Source organism: Akanthomyces muscarius, chromosome 4, assembly GCF_028009165.1.
Source record: "Akanthomyces muscarius strain Ve6 chromosome 4, whole genome shotgun sequence".
NCBI lineage: Eukaryota > Fungi > Ascomycota > Sordariomycetes > Hypocreales > Cordycipitaceae > Akanthomyces > Akanthomyces muscarius.
This window is the reverse complement of record NC_079244.1, coordinates 4,673,845-4,687,592: the sequence shown is the minus strand read 5'-3', so window position 1 is coordinate 4,687,592 and position 13,748 is coordinate 4,673,845. Positions and strand designations below refer to the sequence as shown.

The window sequence follows — 13,748 nt, the reverse complement described above, 5'->3', positions numbered from 1 at the left end:
AGACACACCGCCCTGCAAGTAGACGGACGTAACGCAGACAAAGGCCTCATTGGTGACAGCCAACAGGAATGCAAGTTTTTAAAAGGCCCACCAAGTCCACGAGTAGGTTTGAGTTTAACAACTTCCTATTGTACCGCTCTTGGCAGAGGTACTGGTGGACACATGTGCGCTATTTAGACCGGGAGAAACTATACAGCAGGACACCATTGCCTCGATTAGGTCCTGTAGACAAGGGCAACAACAGTATGATAGCTACATCAAAAACACGACGACTCAATACCTATGAGCTGCTTTTCCCTTCTCCCAATTGCTTCACTTCGTATTCTAGAGCCTCCCATACCTGCGGCGCTAGATTGCCTGCGAACCAAGTTCCGCCGCTGTGATCTTTGCCAAGTATATTGAATCCATTGATAAATTGCGTCGGCTCATTTGGAAGGCCATAAAAGAAATTTATCATTGAGCCAGCAGGGTTGCGTCTCGTTTCCGCAGCCTCTCCGGCACGCAGCACCGCAGGAGCGAAGCGCGTCTCTCTGATGAGGTCGGCCCTGATCAATGAGTTGCAGCAGAGCAGAACAGAATCTTCGCCGCCGCATAAAGGTACCGTGTGCTTGGTCTTGTCGACTCGCTTGCTGATCCATTGTATAAAACCGAGAGCTCTGGACTCGCTAGTTTGCTCGCTGAGCTGAGCTTTGCAGGCGAGGGCGAGCGGGGCGACGGCGTCGCGAGCTTCTTCTGCAGACAACGTTGTATAGTTGATCAGGACCATGTTCTGCAGGTACACAGCATCCGGGTTAAGATGCTGCTTTAGCGCATATCGTCCGTTGAAGAGGCTCATAATAGTCACGGGCCTCGGTCGGGGTTCCGACAAAGCTACCTGCCGCGTAACCCAAGCCGTGATGGCGTCGGATTCGCTTATGTAGCGCTTTGTGCCAGTTTGTCCCTGAACCTGAGAAACTTGTTCTTTAATACCGCCCACCAGCATATCATATATTTCTTTTGGCAAGTACATGCTTCGAATGACCTTACCAGGGCCGGCCAGCTTCGCCCATCCCCAGTATAGGAGGACCTTGGCTAGCCGCACGCCGCGCAAAAGGCCCTTGTTGGCAAAGAACTCGTCCTGGTCACTGGCGCCAGCAGGCAAGCCAGAAAGAACATCGTGGTGGGCGCCTGCTACAGGAGGCACCTTGTCTTCCTGGCCAGCCATGACAAGCGACCAACTCTTCATCAACGCCGACCGCCCCACGCCGTCCATCAGAAGGTGTGGCCAAGAAAGGCCGACGACCGTTGCATCTTGAAATGTATGGACGTGTAATGAGAGCGGAGGCAGGTCCTCTGCCATCAAGTCGTCCAATGACGCAGGAAAATCTGGGCGAACTTGCAACGTCCGGAGCGCACCACGCTCTGGCAAGGGCTGCAAAGAAGGGACGTGCGTGTGAGTCGGTAACGATTTTGCTACGGGGTGGTCGCTGATTTTCATTTCCGTCAGGCATTCGTGGGTGTATGCAACTGCTGGCTGCTCAGCAGAAAACCTAGGCGGCACATGTAACTGCAGCCGACCGTTGACCTGGAGGGGATGAGCACTCGTCTACTGAGCCTGTCATGTCTGAGTACTTACGTCTTTCTTCAGCCGGCCTCCTAATTTTTTCCAGTCGCCAGTCTCAAGTAGCTTCACCAAAGACGCGTTGAGCATGTCGGCGTCAAGCGCGTCGTTGAAATACATGACTGTTGCCACGAACTTTTGGTATTCTGCCATGCGATCGAGCGAATGCACAGGATACACATCGGGCTCATCCACTATAGACTTTTTGTCGTTGACAGCCTCAGCGGCGAAAAGCCACTGCCGTACAGCTTTCATCTCGAACAAGCGGATATCGCAAACGAGTAAAAGAAAAAATGGTCTGAGAAAATTGCAGCAATATTATCAGAGACACAGACATTATGATGCGAGTTTTGTGTTTGGGCTGTACAGTATTAAATGTCGGTAACTGGAGGACGCTTGCGGATTGGCATTGGCATGTAAGTCTTCGGAAAGCTTAATTTATCGCGACTGCATCTTTTGTTTCCTATCGAGAAAAAAATGCAAAGCATGAACGAAAACATGCTAGCCTTTTTTTCTCCATTCCATCAGGTCGCCACTGGCAATTGTCTCATTATGAGTTTTACAGTGAGCCACACTTCGCACTGAGACACTGAGGATTAAGGCGCCGGAGCCACAGCAGCGAAGGAAGTTGATCAGTCTTCGAAACCTCTCATATCAGTACTTCCATAGCACTTGACAATTGCTTTCATTCCCTGATGGCCAAATAAAGGGTGCAGAGTTTTCAGCCATTCTTTGTGTGGGGGGAATTTTGGCCGTTTTCATCCAATGTTTAGTTTCCACGGTTGCAAACTATAACTTAACGTAGTTGCGGGTAAGATCTACGTTCCAGTATGTGTAGATAGGACTTAATCCACACATCTCAAGGTTTAATCTTTGTTCAAGTCATCAAATTGGCCGGGTGCATATCGCAATTTAGATGACAGGTGGGTTTGCTGTATTCGTCGTAAACTCTCTCTGGACTTTGATCGTCGTTAAGGTAAATCTCTCCATGCTGCCACTTCTGGCTAGATAGAGCCTGCCATTAAACGACAGTGAGCCATCGATGGCCCAACTGATACACACAATGAGAAAAGCTAAAACAATGACCTCGCCGAGTACAAAGACCTGCACCGTTATACTCACGACTAGCTCCCGGGAGGACCTGCCCAACGCATCGTGAGGCTGCAAGTTCGAGACTTGCGAGTTAGAAAATGCCGGCCGACATGCTTGCTTTCGTCGAAGGCAAGCCGGCACCGAATCCTACGTTCAAATCACTCTGGGAGGCGTTGAACCAGCGCGCCAGCATAGACCCGGACCGCCCTGCGATTCTATCCCCAGGCCAGCCAGCGAACTTGCTCGAGGAGCTGGTTCGGCCTTGGCCGACGAGAAAGGGCCAAAACGATGACTGTAGCAGCAGAAACAACACCACCAATGCTATTGGCGATGGTCGTGAGACACGCACCATTCGCAAACTCACCTCACCGGCTTGCATCCTCAACTACCTGCTGTCATGGATCCTACCCATACCCGCGCCTGCCGCCGAAGCATCCTACCTCCTATGGTCATTTGCGGAGCTACAGCGAGCGACCATCCGGCTTTGCGCGTTCCTGCGGTGCCGGCGCGGCGTGCAGCCCGGCGCGACGGCCGTCTTCTTCAGCGGTGTGTCGGCGGAGTGGGCGCTGCTCCTCTCCGCGTCGGCGCTGAACCGCTATACCGCCGTGACACTCCCCAACGACGCCCTAAAGGCAGGGAACAAGCTTCTGCAGGCCCAGATCGAGGCGCTGGTCCCGTCCGTCATTGTCGTCACCACCGAGGCGGAGGCGCGGCACGTGGCCGGCAGTGTGTACACGAACATCGCCGTCGGCATCAGCCTGGAAAAGTTCACGGCGGACCCGCCAAGCGGCTGGATTAGCATGGCAGACATTGCAGCAGAGACGGCGTCGCAGGGTCCAGACTACATGGAGGCCATCGCGGCCATGCCAGACGAGCGCGAGCATCCCAAGCGCGCCGCCTTTGTGGTGTGCACCAGCGGCTCGACCGGCAAGCCAAAGGGCTGCCCAATGTCGGCGGGCTACGTGCTGTCCGCGCTCGACTTCCTGTCGAAGCAACACACGCCGCTCCTGCCGGCTCCAGTCGCAGTCGTCTCCGGGGTCAGCAGCCAGTCGCGCTGCCAGGCGCTGACCATCTTTTCGTGGGCGACGGGCAACGCCGCCGTCATGGACGCCGGCGAGTCGAGCGCCGAGACGATCCTCGAGACGCTGCGGACGTGCCGCCCCGTGTCGCTCTCGCTTCTTGTCACGGCGGTCAAGTCGATTGCCCGCGCGCCCAACTACTCGCCCGACGCCATCAAGTCGGTCCGCTTTGTCAACTTGACCGGGTCGACGGTCACCATGGCGATTCTCCGCGTCGCGCAGCAGACGTTTCCCTCGGCCCGGGTGCTGCCCACCTTTGCCATGACCGAGGCCGCGGGTGTCGCGATATGGACCGCCTGGTACCGGCCACCGACGATCGACAAGATGCACGCGTGGCGCGGAATCGCCGCCTCTGGCGTCGTGGCCCCCGGCGCGGCGCTCAAGGTCATCGGTGCAGATGGCAGGCGGCCCGTGGTTCGCGGCGAGGTTGGCTCCCTGCACATCCGTGGGAACTCAGTCATCGAGAACTACCTGGGCGCCGGTGACAGGCCCGGCTGCTTTTATGAGGGCGAGGACGGCCGTCGCTGGTTTGTGTCTGGCGACGACGCCGTAATTAGTGAAGAGGGTTTTTTGCATGTGCTCGGCCGGAGTGAGTACACGCTCAGGCGGGATAACGAGATCGTCGTCCCTTGCACTGTTGAAAATTTTCTGGAGACTGAATACCATGGAGCCTCGGTATGTTATAATGATTCTCCTAAGCTGGTCGCTTCGCAGACTAAAACATGCGCTGACATACATTCTGTTCTGACCCATAGACTGCGGTTGTGAATATTACTTCAAGCCGCGGCGATGCGGGAATATTTGCGATTTTTGAAGACGAGATTCTTTCCACCTCACCTGCCGATATTCAAGACTGTGTTGCCCGAAAACTTGGCTGGGCACATCGCATTGAGGGCGCTGCCAGCCTCGGAGCAGTTGGGTTTCAAAAGTGGCCGCTGACACAGGGTGGCAAGATTGACTATCGTCGGTTACGGCCTGCGATCGAGGAGTATATGGCGTTTTTGTCGAAGATGCAATAACTTCTGCTGGCCATGTCCCCTGACATAGCGCAAACAGCCCATTCGCAATTATAAAAACAGCGCGTTATATGGTTGGCACTGCCAACACTGCCACTAGGAATCGAAAACGCAATCAAGAGCTTTCTACAAGATCTGTTAAACTCAGTTCCAATAAATAATTTTGTGCAAAGACTACGAAAGCATCCCTTGCCAACAGTGAAGCCCGTGAATCATTCGATCTTCAGGTGATTAACACCACAAGACAGTGAAGCAATGCCACATCACGGTAAGAAGCTCTACTTTTGTCTTGCAGGGCTGCGCAACTGTCAGCTAGTTGTTGTCATGACATTCTGCTCAGGGAGCCTCCAACAAAGAGTGGCGGGGGCAAGCAACTTGGAACAATAGAACAAAAAGTAAGAAGATAAATAGAACTTGTTTGCCTTATCAAATATAGAATAAAAACATAATTAGCAGCCGCGCGACGCAACGAATACAAGCCCAACGCAATGAATCCCTGACCAGCCTGGGCTGCTCCTCCACAAATAGCTGTCCCAAAAGCATAAGAAAATGAGAAACATATACAAGTGACCTCAGCCAGACGTCTTAGCATCTGTGGTGACGAGCTTTGATCTGCTGGCAATCTTTTTGCTCACTTCACTTATCGGATCGCTGCCAGTCAAGTCAAAGATTGTCAGCTCGCTCTTCAGCTCCATCGACAGCCAGTTGCGCAGCTCTACCGCCACCAAACTGTCAATACCGTATGCGTGTATCGGCTTGCTCGTGCTGATGTCGCCGGCAAGGATGGATATGTGCTTCGCGATTCTGGAGACCAAAAGCCGCTGCGCCACATCGTTTGCCTCATCCATGGTCTTGGAGAGCCTCAGCTCCGACACCAGCTTGCTTGCCTCGTCCTGGCCTTCGGTACTTTCCAGATCTTGGCTCTGGACATCCATCTGCTGAAGATAGGAGAATGCAGCCAGCGACCGCAGCCAGTAAAAGTCGGCACTTGCATCTTTTTCTTTGACCAGCTGCTGGATTCCTCCGCTGCCTGCGCCGACAAGAATCTGCGGCATGGGCGCCTTGTCGCCGTCAACGCTACCAGCTAGAGTACTCCGCAGAGCATGCATGAACTGCTTTTCTCCGAGGCTTGTCTGTTTATCGTTCTGTTAGTCACTCGCAAATAACCATGTCAGCGGGATTTAATACGCACCACTCGCAGCTGGCTCGTTCTTGCGCGAGCGTCGTCGTGCTCTTCGACATAGCCAATGCCCGTCATAACACCAATGTCAAGACTTTGAGCAGCAAGACCCTTGCTTCTTCTGTAATGCACAAGTGCATCTTGGAAAGTATTTCCGGCTGCATAGTTTCCTTGCGACACGGAGCCAATGATACCAGCAAGGGATGAGAGAACTATGAAGAAATCGAGATCTTTGGGCAACAGTTCGTGAAGATTCCAGGTACCTAGACTTTGTGTTAATGCCATATTCTGTTCAAGTTCAATTTGCAGAGCAATGTACCTTGCACTTTCGGCCTCGTTGCAGCCTCCCACTGCTCATGGCTCATTCTGTGGAACAGGCTATCTGCAAGCACCATGGCGCCTTGGATAACGCCGCGGATGGGTGGCATACTGCGCGAGATGTCATCAATTATGAGCTTCATCTCATGTGCGTTGGCCGCATCACCAGCGTATGATTTGGCCTCAACCCCCGACGCATTAAGAGTGCTGAGCAACTTTTTGGCCTCTGGCTTTGCGTCTCCTGATCGGGAGATGAATGCAATGTGTCGAGCCCCATTGTCCGCCAGAAAGACTGCCTGAGCTCGACCGAGTCCGCCAAGACCTCCGACGAGCAAGTATGTTGCGTCTGCATCAAGAGTAAAAGGCACCTCCACTCTTGGAAGAATGGGTACTTGTGATGAGGGCGTTACCTCGAGAACAAGTTTTCCGATATGAGCTCCACGTTGCATGTCACGGAATGTGCTCTCCACATCCGTGAAATCACGCACCACGATGGGCTTTATGGAGTCAATCAGTCCGTCTTCGAAGAGCTTGAACACCTTGGCCACAACTTTGCGGCACCGTACAGGTTGTTCAATCATCATGGCCTCAAGGTTAACACCCGCAAACACAGTGTTGTGGATGAATTGCTGCATCTCGAGGCCGCTATTGCCAAGAATATCTTTCTTGCCAACTTCGATGAAGCGACCATAAGGCGCAAGGCAGTTCCAACTCTGGCGGAGAGCCTCGCCAGCCAAAGAGTTGACAACGACGTCGACGCCCCGACCGTCTGTCATGCGCTTTACGCCTTTGGCAAACGAGAGGTCACGGGAACTGAAAACTCGGTCTGGGTCAACGCCTAAGGAGACAACTGTCGCCTTCTTCTCGCTAGAGCCGACCGTGCAGTATATCTCTGCTTCTAGCATTTTGGCAATCTGGATGAGCGCCTGACCCAAGCCTGCATTAAAAAAGTCGGATTAGTAAGGCTGCGTATTGAAAAGGGTTGGAAGTCTTACCTCCGGCTGCGGCGTGAATAAGAACGGATTCGCCCTTTTCCAATCGAGCGACCTCTACAAGAGATCGATACGCAGTGGCATAGGCAATCGGTACGGAGACGGCTTCAGAAAATGTCAGGCTGTCGGGCAGTTTCTGAACGACAGATTCGTGGGCTCGAATATGAGTTCTCATAGATCCAGGTCCAACAAAGACCACACGGTCGCCACAGCTTACTTCGGAGACCTTTGAGCCTACTCGGTTCACTGTTCCGCATGCTTCGTGACCCAACACCTGACGCTGGATCTGGCCCATTGCAATCATGATGTCGCTAACTAGTGGTCAGTTGAGTCAAACCACTGTATTCGTGTTGCTGTACTTACAGAAAGTTCAGTGCGCAAGCTCTGACTTCAATCTCGACTTCAAACTCTCCAAGAGGTTTCAGCGCGCGGTCGTCATCGACGAATCTAAGTGTGTCGAGCATGCCTGGATGGGCAATGGTGAGTTTCAAGGGCCGATTCTCTTGCACAAGAGCACCAAGCTCCGCCGTCGGTGCAACAGCCTGAGTTGCGCGAGCCAGGCTGTCATTCATGGCTTTGCAAGGCATGTGACGTGGAATGTAAAAGCGGCCGTTCTTCTCTTCAGTCTCCATTTCCTCGACAGCTTCATCGCCAGCGGCCTCCCAAATCGTCTGCAGCCTCTTGCAAACAGTGGTGCTCGTCGATTCCACATCCTCATCCAAATGACGTGACAAGTGGAGCTCGTACAGTGAGCGCGATGAGTCTTCCATTTTGATGCAACGCATCAGGCCGGATATCATGCGCTTCATTGGGTGACTGGGCGTCTCTTGCAGTCCAGATCTCGTAACCCACAAAAGCTCGTCACTGTGCAGGAGAAGAGATTGAACGTCTTCAAACTCCGTCTTTGAGGCATCTGCAAAGAACGGGGACTCATAGTCCAAGAGAGACACGATTGACTTGTCCTTTGCTTTGAGTGCCGCAGCCGCGAGGCTCATCACGATTCCTCCATGGCCATGCTGCTGGAGCTGGCGACAGATCTTGGTTGCAAGCTTCTTGGTCGAATCGCTGCAGATTTGGGGGATAACGACAACCATATTCTTGGAGGACTCCTCGCGAGGCTTTGTGCTGATGATTGTGGACATTCTGTGAGCAATCGGGTCGTCATTGTCGGCAATCGACATGTCGGCACCGGAGAAGCCAGCAGACAAGAGTGACTCGTGCCACTGAGACTGAAGCAGTAAAGGACCGGTCTTGCGGTCGTCTTCAGCAGCCCACCATCCAGGCATGATTCCGAATACAAAGTTGGCCAAGTCATTCGGGTTGGTGTATTCACCTAGAACAAGCTTGCCACCAGGCTTGAGCAACGTATTACAGTGCTGAAGCGTTGTGCCAATGTTCTTTGTTGCATGAAGTACCTATTGAAGTAAGCATGTGTCCGGTGTCATTAGTCGCGCTATGTTGGTATTTGTACATACATTGACTGCCAATACAACATCGTATGAACCAGCATCAAAGCCTTGCTCGACAGGGTCAGTGTCTATGTCCAATACCTTGTATTCAACTCGACCTTTCCAGTCTGCCAGCAGGCCCTTCGCGTTCTCAAACCAACCCGCTGATATGTCGGTGAAAGTCCATGAAGAGAACATTGGCGTGTCGCTCCCTGTCTGGCTCAGCTGCTGCAGAACCGGTAGGGTGGTAGACGCTGTACCAGCACCGATTTCAAGAACTCGAAGTGCTGGCTGCTTATGCGCTTTGAGCTCAAACCATGTTTTCATGAGCTCGACGTGAGTCTGCAGGCCGTATACCTCTTGGTATGCTTTGTTGAGCAGATCATCCTGTCGTAGAGTGGCAATTGGAGTTGTTTCCTCTGCGTAGATTGCACCTAGCGCACGATAGACATGCAGAGCAAGCTGACCGTCGATGGGATAGTGCTCGATGAAGCTGTGAATACCAGGCAAGTTTGGCAGGTCGAGCAACTTCGTCCGCTCATCGCAGCTGTCAGGGCTGTCCACTGGAGTGACGATACCCGTCTCATTGTGGCTGCATTGTCTGTGCATCCAGTCTGCTAGCTTGAGAAGGTGAGGAGGCGACGAAGCATTGATAATCGGCGCGAGATGCGCAAGCGAAGCTTTGCAAATTTCTTTGAGGAGGCTGTTGGCCATTGAACAGTACCTCACCATGCCATTGGCATCATCCATGACACCACTCATGCTTCGGAGGGTCTGGGCGTCAATTAGATCCACGTCTGGCTTCCAGACAGGAGCAGAGTATAGCTTCGAGGCCAGTGCGTCGGACGATTGCGTGGATTTCTGGGTTGACCCCAAGCCCGTGAATCTGAAATCTTCAATGATGACAGCAGGAGCAGAGTCTTGGTCTTGTGTGTCTTTTACAAGCACAGATGCCATCATTTCTCGGACGCCTGTCTGCGATGATTCAGCCAGTCCCTGCAATGTTGCTCCATGACTTCGATTTATTTCGTTCGATATGAACATGGACGCAGCACCTGTAGGGACCCAAACTTGTTTCTCAACGTCCTCGGCCATGGGAACTGCAATCATCATAGCTTGAAAGACAGCGTCAAGTGTGGCAGGGTGCATGAGGTAGTCACTTTCATGATACGCAGGCATGCATGCACGTGTATCCACAATGCCGATATCGAAAGCAACTGTCAATCCGTTCTGGTGGGCACCGCGCAAGCCTTGGAAAGTTTTGCCTAATATCTCGAAATTAGTGTCTGGCAAATAATATTGGGGAGTTCTTAGTTACCAAATTGAAGACCCTGCTCCTTGCAGAAGTTGTAGTGGCTTGACCTGGCGACCTTGTCAAGGCACAGCGCCCTCTTCGACTCCCATCGTCTATTGTGAGCCAGGGTTTCTTCTCTCGTTTCTTTCCCTTGGTCGATCTCGGTTTCCTTTTTGCGATATTGGATCTGCAGTAAGCCCGCAGCGTGTTCGACAAAGGTGTCGTTATCTTGGCAGGAATAGTAAGAAAACTCGAACCAGGCTCCGACGCCACTGCCCATTCCCGTCTTTCGGCGCTTCAGGTTGACGTAGACTTCTATTCCCATTTCGTTGTCAGGAATGACCAAAGCTCTTGCGACCGAGAGTTCGCGTAGTTCAAACCCCAAAATAGCTTCACCAGAGCTCTCGGTGGCAGCAATTTGTCGTGCAGCTTCGACAGCGGAGCAAATCATGCCCGCCGCTGGAAAAACAATGTCGCCCTGGATCTGGTGATCACGAAGCCAAGGTAAATTGGAAAGCTTTAGATAATTCTTCCACACAGGCTCGATGGGATTGTAGGAGTCGATTCTTGCGCCAATCAGATCGTGTCTGGCGAACCCAGGTTGGCGGTGGTTCTTTGACTGCCGGGTTTCGTGCCAGTAGGACGTTGAGTGATTCCAAGGATAAGTTGGCAGTTCTGTCAAAGTCTCGACAGCCGCACTGACATTATTTACCTTTTTGATGTACCATATTAGCATAAAGTTCGCCGATTGCACGCGTTTCGTTCTCTCACCTTGTCCAGCTTCACGGCCACTCCGCTCGTCCACAAGTTAGCCGCAGCACTGACCGCGGTGACCGAGGCGTCCTTGTCACGCACAAGCATAGATGTATATGCTAAATTTTCCAGCGCATGACGGCTTGCTTTGAACTGCTTGATGGGACCTGCGAGCGCAGAATGGGGCCCAATCTCAAACAGCATGCTCGGTGCGTCAGCTTTGGCCTTGCGCTGCTTGTCTGTACCAGTCGCGTAGATCATGTCATCCAGAGCATCTACGAACCTGACAGGGGAACACAGATTCTCAACCCAGTATTCAGCTGTGAGCTCAGAAAGTGGCAGTCTCTGGCCGCGGACTGTGGAGTAGAACGCGACAGAAGTTGTTGCAACAAGGGGGGAAATGCTCTTGATGGCCTCCAGGTAGTCGCCGCTGACGCTCTGCATCTGCGGGCTGTGGTATGCATTCTCGACTTGCAGAAGACGGCAAAAGATCTTTTCCGCATCGAAGACAACCTTTAGCTTTTCCAGGGCCGGTTTGTCACCTGCAAGGGTGACACTTTCTGGGCTGTTGATGCATGCAACAACAACTGCACCACCACTTGCCGCGAGAAAGGCGCCAACGGCCTCTGCTGACTTACCCACGGCCATCATGCATCCACCAGGCTTTCGCATCTGTGCTAGCTTAGACACGATGCCGCGGTGATACGCAATCCTCAGGCAGTCATCTCTTGAGAGAGCTCCAGCAGCATAGGCTGCCGCAATCTCGCCTGAGGAGTGCCCGATTACACTCATGGGTGTGATCCCCCAATGGGCCAGAAGATCAACAAGCGCAATTTGAAGTACGAGGCAAAGTGGTTGCGAGTACTCTGCTTGATTGACCTTTGAATCATGTTCGGACGTGGTCTGTGTGAGCTCTGTCCAAGCATCCCATGCACAGCCCAGGCCGGCCAGATGCTCTGCGGACAGACGGATCGAGCGCATAAATTCCGGGAAGCATAATAGCTCACGGCCCATTTTATACCACTGGGCTCCCTGTCCCGTGAAGACGAATGCAATCTTCGGAGAGTTGCCGGCTTTCACCGGCTTGATTGTGTCGTCCCTCCATGAGGCCAGCAATTCCTGAGACGTCGCCGCCACAACGGCGTGTCTCCATTGGAAGACCGAGCGCTTTTCGCCAAGTGTTCTAGCAATGTTGCGTAGCTTGGCATCATCACCGCGGGACTCAATGTAGTTTGCGTGCGCATGGCGCTGCCGCGTTGTAGCCGCTTGTTCCGGGGCCGAAAGCGCAAATACACGAGGCTGCTGAACGGATTCGGTCTCTTCGGCTTGCTGGAGCTTGCCTCGCAATCTCAGATAGTTGAACGCGTCGTCAATGACTGCGTGTGCGTTTGTGCCGCCAAAGCCAAAGTTGTTGATCGAGCACCTCCTCGCTTCGCATTCAGGCCACGGGATGGTGGAAGTGGGCACTATGATGCCGGAAGAATCAAGCCCGAGGCGTGGATTTGCAGTGGCGAAATTGAGATTGGGCGTTATGACACCCTTTTCCAGGCAGAGGACGGACTTGATGATGGCCGCCATGCCAGCAGCTGCTTCTGTGTGCCCGACCCTCGACTTGACCGAGCCGCAATAAAGGGGCTGCTTTCTGTTCGCAGCGATAGTATTGGATATCGCACGAACCTCTGCATTATCTCCGGCTTTTGTGCCAGTACCATGGAGCTCAACGTACTGGGTGTCGGCTGGGTCTAGATTGGCCATCTTGTAAGTGTTGACTATCAGCCTCGCCTGCGCTTCTGCGCTCGGCAGAGTGATTCCGGCGGTCTAAACAGAAAGAGAGCACGTCATTAGTATTTTTCCAATATTTTAGGTAGCGTCATACTGGGCCTTACCCTGCCGTCTGAGTTAAGACCGGTGCCACGAATGACAGCCCGGATGGGATCGCGATCACGAATCGCGTCGTCAATGTGCTTCAGCACAAGCATCCCTAGACCTTCTCCACGCGCATAGCCGTTCGCTCGCGAATCCAAAGAAAAGCAGCGACTATCCGGGCTAAAGAAACCAAGTGCGTTTAGCCCGCATTGGTCATCTGGATCTAGGATGAGGTTCGCGCCTCCGACCAGCGCACAACGAGTCGGATTGGTGTCTGATCGTATCGTCTCGCAGGCGAGATGCAAAGCGGCCATGGAGCTGGAGCATGCCGTGTCGCAGGTGACCGACGGACCGCGCAGGTTGCTATCCGATGTCAGTAGTGTTTGCGGGATTGCTGTTGCAGCCGCTTTACTCACTAGAACCAGCTGATGCGGTTGGAAAGAATCGAGAGAGCGGTGCCCGTCTTGGCGTATTTCGGCGCGGCATGTATGTCTCTTGACACGATCGATTTGTAATCTTCAGAAAATGCGCCCACAAAACAGGCGGCGTCCGTGTTGGCGATGCTTTCGATTGGAATGCCGGCGTTTTCCAAACTCTCATATGCCGCCTCGAGGAGTAGACGCTGCTGAGGGTCGTAGGAGCGCGCTTCGGACGCTGAGCAGGTAAAAAAAGGTGCATCCCATTGAGATACATCTTGCTCCAGGTAGTAGCCGCCCTCACAGACCTAGAAATCAATTGTCAGCTCAGGGGTCAGAATCTGGGCCAGGGATGGGTATTCCTTACCATGGTTCCACTGAGATCCTTGGATGGGTGGTTGAAGTTTTCAGCCTTGAATCGGCCGGGCGGTATTTTGCTCCAAGCGTCCTTGCCTTTTTGCAACATTTCGTGGAACTCTTCTGGCGATTTCGCATCGCCGGCGAACCGGCATGCCATGCCAACAATGGCAATGTCCCCAGAAGTCATGCTGAACTGCAATGATGAAGCAAAGTATCCGAATTGGAAGGATCAAGTATTAAGAGATGTGTGTCTCAGTGATTTATGTGAGAATGATCGGATTAAAAGAAATTTTCAGCCCAGGAAGGAGAATAATGACACAAAGAGGCACTCAGT

The 13,748-nt window shown here is 52.9% G+C and overlaps 3 protein-coding genes across 3 annotated transcripts; 1 reads left to right on the top strand and 2 right to left on the bottom strand.

Moving 5' to 3' along the window:
- Positions 1-280: 280 nt before the first annotated feature.
- Positions 281-1,855, bottom strand: LMH87_012296 (uncharacterized protein; the record flags this gene model as incomplete). The annotated part of the gene is made up of 2 exons (XM_056201581.1): positions 281-1,564; positions 1,616-1,855. The coding sequence occupies 2 exons, from the start codon at positions 1,853-1,855 to the stop codon at positions 281-283; spliced, it is 1,524 nt and encodes a 507-aa protein (XP_056053320.1).
- Positions 1,856-2,790: 935 nt separating this feature from the next.
- Positions 2,791-4,790, top strand: LMH87_012295 (uncharacterized protein; the record flags this gene model as incomplete). Its single annotated transcript, XM_056201580.1, has 2 exons — positions 2,791-4,446; positions 4,527-4,790. The coding sequence occupies 2 exons, from the start codon at positions 2,791-2,793 to the stop codon at positions 4,788-4,790; spliced, it is 1,920 nt and encodes a 639-aa protein (XP_056053319.1).
- A 569-nt stretch (positions 4,791-5,359) lies between these two features.
- LMH87_012294 (uncharacterized protein) lies at positions 5,360-13,601 on the bottom strand (the record flags this gene model as incomplete). The annotated part of the gene is made up of 12 exons (XM_056201579.1): positions 5,360-5,920; positions 5,980-6,230; positions 6,287-7,222; positions 7,281-7,588; positions 7,641-8,692; positions 8,753-8,814; positions 8,887-9,990; positions 10,044-10,731; positions 10,791-12,590; positions 12,659-13,001; positions 13,055-13,362; positions 13,422-13,601. 12 exons carry the CDS (start codon positions 13,599-13,601, stop codon positions 5,360-5,362), a joined length of 7,593 nt encoding a protein of 2,530 aa, XP_056053318.1.
- Positions 13,602-13,748: the final 147 nt, after the last annotated feature.